Source organism: Salvia splendens, chromosome 2 (genome assembly GCF_004379255.2).
Source record: "Salvia splendens isolate huo1 chromosome 2, SspV2, whole genome shotgun sequence".
Taxonomy (NCBI): domain Eukaryota; kingdom Viridiplantae; phylum Streptophyta; class Magnoliopsida; order Lamiales; family Lamiaceae; genus Salvia; species Salvia splendens.
This window is the reverse complement of record NC_056033.1, coordinates 18,165,396-18,172,166: the sequence shown is the minus strand read 5'-3', so window position 1 is coordinate 18,172,166 and position 6,771 is coordinate 18,165,396. Positions and strand designations below refer to the sequence as shown.

Sequence of the window (6,771 nt, the reverse complement as noted above, 5' to 3'; positions counted from 1 at the left end):
AATAATGCTTAATATACTGAACATAATGCATACATCATTGTACATAATGCCCAGTCCAGTATAAATAATGCACATAAATTTTTTTGTTAAGTTTAGTATCTAAAACAAACAATACCCTACACATGGCCCTAACATGCATGATATACTGCAAATTATGCCAGTATACAGCTACATAATGCACTGCATATTCAAAAGACAACATGAACTGAGAGTAATGAGGATTAATACATATACCACAACAAATAATGCATTAGTCAGAACAATTAATGCATAAAACTTGCTCCATCATAAGACAAAGCAAATAATGATCATGATAAAATCACATTACAACCTTATCAATCTATTCATCAAACTGAATCCTCTGTAATAATCTGAGTCTACAACCCAATACAAACACTGATTATGTTTTAATCAACATAATGCATACATCATTGTACATACTGCACAGTCTTGCCTACATAATGCACACATACACACCAACGAAATCAGTTAAATTCCTTCATCCAAATCGACAAAAAACATAGATATAACTGAACCAAATCGTCATTAATGGACAGAATCGACAACACACTGAACACAAAATCGACAATTTCCAGAAACATATACAAAATCCGTATGGTTTCAATCGCAAAAATCGAACATATACCAAATACAACCAGCAATAAACTAAAAAATTAAATAATCGGCGCGCGTGAAACCAAAAATCGGTACTTTAGACCTGTGAATCGGCGACAGACGTTGATTTTTGGGCGAGAATCGACTGTGTAATTGATTTGTCTGCGACTTGAGAGGCGGCTAGGGTTTCGAAGGTTTTGAAATGGTGGGAAATGGTGTTTATCGTGGGTTGATGGGATGGAATGAGAGAAAGAGCGAGTAGATGGAATGTATATGAAAATCCAGCTTAATTATAAGATCTTCCGTTTTGAAACACGTTACAGCCATCGTGTTTTTACTCTTATATCCTCATAATGCATAGAATAGTACAAATAATGCAACACAGGATCAGCTCTCCCCTTTTAATCTAGTCCATCCATTCCATCAATCTAATGGATGATATTAAGAAGGAAATAGACACTTAGGGAGGAAAATGAGATTAACACTACATATATATAGGGATGTATTCATTTCATTTTCTCATATTTCCTCTTTTTTCCTTCTTAATCTCAACCCTTAATTACGTCAATCGGATGGTTCAAAATATTCGCTGATGCCATTTAATTATAATCAATTAAAAATCGATTAAGGGCAGATTTGGTAGATAATTATTTGTTAGTTATGGAAATTCCATGATTCTCTCATTGGCAGATACTGTGTTTTTTTACTTCTCTCACATCGAAGAAGGAAGGGAAGGCTCAGGCGTATATGATTTTGCATCGCTAGTTTTTTGCAAGGTTTCAATTATCACAATTCTCAATTTTCTCGTTAATCAATCCTCGGCAGTTCAAGCTTGTCTACTTGGCGTTGTAGCTACCGTTTTTGTTCTTAATCAATGGAAGAAGGTAAATCACAAATCAGCCTGATTTTGTTTATGTTGCGGATGTTTCAGTACAAGTTGTAGCAGTTTGATTATTTAATTTTTAATCAGCAATTAAATCGTGTATTGTGTTGCCATGGTATAACATTAGCGCTTGCTGTGAAACCTTTCTCCATGGATTCGCTCTCGGCATTTCTATGGTATTAGGTTGAAACGAAGCATGTAATGCACATATTGACGAAGCATAATGAACTTAGGTGTCTATATAATGCATAATTCGTGAGCGGCAATGTTTCGGGTAAAAAGATTTCGTCTGGTTTGCGATGTGTGGCGCACGTTGCTTGTTTCCCCTAAGGGTTTGATAAGACTAGGGGCTAGGGTGTAGTATGTAAACATTAATAACAACGTTTAACAAATCTTTGTGTTTGACCTATAACTGTATTATGTAAGTCTTCAACGTGCATAGTATACTGAATAAAGTTCTTAGAAATAATGCATAAAGTGAATATGTGTAATGCTCTATATTGTATGTATAATGCATAAAATCTTATTTGCAATGTGTATGTTGTACGAATTAAGATAGGTATGATTTTATGTCTCGTTTTCCCAGGGCTTAAATATCCGTTGTTAGCTTTGAATTTCGGCACACGTTTCTTGTTTTCCCCTAAGGGTTTAATAAGACTAGGGGGTAGGGTATAGTATGTACAAATAAACAACGACGTTTTTAATAGCGCGTGTTATACGTATGCATAAATCACGTGTTTGTCCAACTGAAATATTTGACATATTGAATTTGTGAAAATCGTGCATTACTTGTCAGCTTATTATATTGCAAAGTTGTTATTTTATGCTGACCCCTTTTTTTCTTCCAATTATGTACAGTGGTTGTTGTACCTGAATGTTCTCCCGAGATGAAGCCTGTTGTAGGTCAGAAATTCCAATCATTGGATTTCACTTTCGCTTTCTACGATGTATATGCCCGCGCAGTTGGCTTTGATATGCGCAAACAAGCTATGAGGAAGGTTGATGATGTCACGACCTGGTATCAAGTTGTATGCAATAGGGAAGGAAGGAAGAAGGGCGAAGAGGATGGTCAGTTGAATGCCCGTTCTGGTTTCACAATCAAGCGTAGGAAGTTATCTAACCGGTGTGGTTGTACAGCTAGTATATCCTTCAGGTTTTTCTCGGAAGATTGCTCGTCAGGATACATAATTCAGGAGTTCAATGAGATTCATAACCATCACATGGTTGAGACGGAACATCAGCAATTCATGTCAAGTAATCGCAAGTCGGATGATGTACATCATAAATTTATTCTCGACTGTTCCAGGGCGAATATAGGACCCACGCTTACATTTAAGGTATTGAAGGAGATTCTTGGTCGGTTTGAACTAGTTGGTTGCACTGTTGGGGATATCAGGAATGCCTCACGGGACATCAAAGCATATGCACAAGGATTTGATGTACAAATGGTGTTGGATGACATGGCTAAGAAGAAGGAGATGTCCGAGGCTTTTACCTATCACTACGAAGTTAACGAATCTGACCAGTTGGTTGCTCTGTTTTGGTGTGACGGTGTGATGAAGAGAAATTACCACATGTTTGGTGATATTGTGTCCTTCGACTCCACGTACAACACAAACAGGTTGAAACTAACCAATGTGTTGTTTACGTTATATTGTATTAATCTACTGTATATTGTGTTCATTATTGCTGGATGTCACTGCATTACACACTACCGTAAGTTGCATTATGACATGTTTACGCTTCTGACGACAGGTTATTGTCATGTACGCAGGTACTGTATGATCTTCACTCCTTTCACTGGAAAGGATAATCATGGTAGTCCTGTGACATTTGCGGCCGGGTTGGTGTGCAGCGAGAAAACAGGGGCATTTGCTTGGTTGTTCAGACATTTTGTAGATTGTATGGGTGTAGCACCCAGGATGATTGTGACCGATCAAGATTTGGGTATGTGATCAGCGATTGAAGAGGTCCTAGTCGGCACACGTCACCGTTGGTGTATGTGGCATATAATGCATAAATTGGCAGTCAAGGTACCAAACAGATTATTGCGGGACGACGATTTCAAAAAGGAGTTTAACGCTTGTGTTTGGTCGGACCTATTAGAGCCGGACGAATTCGAGGAGGAGTGGAATAGATTGGTCGAACATCATCAGCTAGAGGACATCGACTGGTTCAACACATTGTATGCATATAGGAAGTACTGGATACCGGCGTACTTCAGGGATTTTCCTATGAGATCGATGATTAGGACTACGTCCATATCTGAATCAGAGAATAGTTTCTTCAAAAAATTTCTGAAGCCCCGAGCTAACATAGCCGAATTCTACCTGAATTTCAACCACGCCATAGAATTCCAACGGAACAGTAGAACAGCTTTGGACTATCATGATGCCACTTCCATACCCATACTCGCAACTACTCTGCCGTTCGAGAAACATGCTTCCACGTTGTTTACCGACAGTATGTTCAGGAAAATACAAGAAGAAATTGTGGAGGGTAATGATAGATGTCGTGTGCTGAGTTTTATGTCAGGAGAAACTGTTGACACATACAAGCTTGGCGATAGCAAGCGCAATGCATATTTTGTTCGTCATGACAAGACTGATGATACTTACTCGTGCGAATGCAAACTTTTTGGTCGGCATGGTTATTTGTGCAGTCATATATTTTTCTTGTTTCAGAACAATGAGGTGAAAAAAATCCCGGATAAATACAGTGAAAGTCGATGGATGAAGACTCCCTTAGCCAAGGTTGTACACGGGGAGTTTCAGGATCCCTTGCTTACCCACTCATCCGCTGACGATAGGCAAATTGTGTCAAAGAAGGCGATTTCGATGTTTTATGGTTTTCTTAGACAGTTTGAGACCGACATTGATGCTTTACGTTCATTTGTAGCTGGCGTCGAAGAACTTGGCAACTCTCTTCAAACTGGTACTCCGGCAACTTCAGTCGCTGAGAAGAGGCGTATGGTTGAAGAGTTTTATGGAATGGTAAGGCCTGAATCTGTTGCGGTGCATCCTCCCGATGTCGTGAAGACGAAGGGTCACGCCAGCAGCTCGGCGAGCCGTCTGATATCAAAGAGAGAGAAGACTATAAAGGATGCGACTAGGCCTCCTAGACGGTGTAAGGCTTGCGATGAGTTGGGTCATCACGACTCCAGGAACTGTCCTGTACTTAAAAGAGATGACGATGGAGAAAGATGCGCGGAAGGGGAAAAATCCAGCTTGAATCATGTCGTATAAAAAAACAACATTGGTCGTTCTTTGGTCAATTTTTTTATTTTTAGTAGAATGGTTGTAATAGAATTCCATGGTTTACTTGGTTTGTGGGAATAATTTTTGGGTTTATTAGAGCCTTATACATCGGTCCCTAACTCTATTCATAAGCATTATTTGAACTCAATGTACAATGCTTTGTACATTATGCGGTTTGCATTAAGCATTACAAAAGTTTACTGAACCTATATATAGAATTATCGTAATGCACACTGATTTCAATTTGGTACGTGTTGACATTTTGTTGTGGTCGAATTTAACATACCAAACACAATTAACGACAGAAAGTATAGACTTACATCCATTTGACTTTCCACAAAACCAATTCACCCAAATACACACACCAAGTTTACTAATGCATAATCTAATACGTATACTGACATTATATGCAGATATGATGCACATAAAATTGAGGCGTACTATATATATGCCTTAATATTTTAGGTGTACAATATACAAATGCGTTATTTGGTTTTGCCATTGCATTACGCCCAAGGATTGGTGCATTATTTGGTTAAAATACACAAACAACGTTTAGTAATGCATAATCTAAAACGAATACTTACATTATATGCAGATATGATGCACATAAAATTGAGGCGTACTACATATATGGTTTACTATAATAGGTGTACAATATACAAATGCATTATTTAGTGTTGCCGTTGCATTATGCACAACGATTGGTGCATTATTTGGGTAAAATACACAAACAACGTTTTGTAATGCATAATCTAATACGAATACTTACATTATATTCAGATATAATGCACATAAAATAGAGGCTTACAACATATATGGCTTAATATATTAGGTGTATAATATACAAATGCATTATTTGGTGTTGCCATTGCATTGCCCACAAAGATTGGTGCATTATTTGGTATATGTTAAGCATTACGAGAGTTAATCGTCCACCTATACAGACAAAAACCATAATACAAACAAGACAAATAACATAATACACCAATTAAACACTAAGTATTTTAAGCCGTCTGAATAAACAAGATGCACATATGGTTCGGCTGAGTGTTCACAAGATCAAAATCAGAAAGGCTATTCTCAAAAACATTATTCAGTGTATTCAAGGTTGTAAAAAGATCTAGAGTGCTAAGTCTTCCAACAAATACCAGAAACCATCACGCACTACAACCCATAATTCTCGACCCACTGTTCGAAATTGAACTTTGCAGGTTTATCTCTCCAGTACTTGGTTGCCTTAGATTGGTTTGCGGCACCGCGGACATTGTGAGTACAAGTCAGTAGCGTCCTTGCGAACTTGATTCGAAACATTTCTAGACTTTTGCTTCCCTTCGCGGTCAGCCCGCATTCCCAATCTTTCTCCTTCTCTCCAAAGTATGTTTCCAAGTGTCGCATGACGTACACACCATTATCCGTTATGGACAGGTTGTTCTGCCACGACATTGCAACTACATGTGTAGTGCACTTTCGTATCACATCAGCCAGTCTAAAGTCTTTGCACTTATCCATTGCATCAGCCATGAATTTCCGCTAAAACAAAAAGACATAATTGTACCGTATCAACAAAATATGTTTTTATGCATTAAAGGGGAAAAATCAGAGTGGTCTCATTACATACCAGCATAGATGGTGTGTCCACATATTTGTCGCCGAACGAAGCGTGCGGCTCTGCCAGGGTGTGGTCAATAATGTTCATCTTGCCAGCCGACACATCAAAACAGACCACATATTGATGTCTCTTCCCCCAAATTGGGAAGAAGAACTACACGATGAAGATAACATTAAATGGTCTTGTATGCTGTCCTAAACAATTGATTCTCATACAAATAAGTTTATATTCAGACTAACCAGATCGTGTTTCTCCCATTTGCTGTATCCGGCTGCAAGTGCTTCCTCAAAAAGAATGGTCCAAAAAGACGCAAATAGCCTTTCTTCATCCCACTCTTCAGGGCTGTCTATCAATGATTGTGCCTACAATCGTTGACGGTACTTCAGGTACTTATGTTGCAGATA

The 6,771-nt window shown here is 38.3% G+C and overlaps 1 protein-coding gene across 1 annotated transcript; it reads left to right on the top strand.

The window, feature by feature from the left end:
* Nucleotides 1-2,385: 2,385 nt before the first annotated feature.
* Nucleotides 2,386-4,743, top strand: LOC121775264 (protein FAR1-RELATED SEQUENCE 5-like). The gene is made up of 3 exons (XM_042172317.1): nucleotides 2,386-3,119; nucleotides 3,273-3,445; nucleotides 3,527-4,743. The coding sequence occupies exons 1-3, from the start codon at nucleotides 2,386-2,388 to the stop codon at nucleotides 4,741-4,743; spliced, it is 2,124 nt and encodes a 707-aa protein (XP_042028251.1).
* The last annotated feature ends 2,028 nt before the right edge of the window (nucleotides 4,744-6,771 follow it).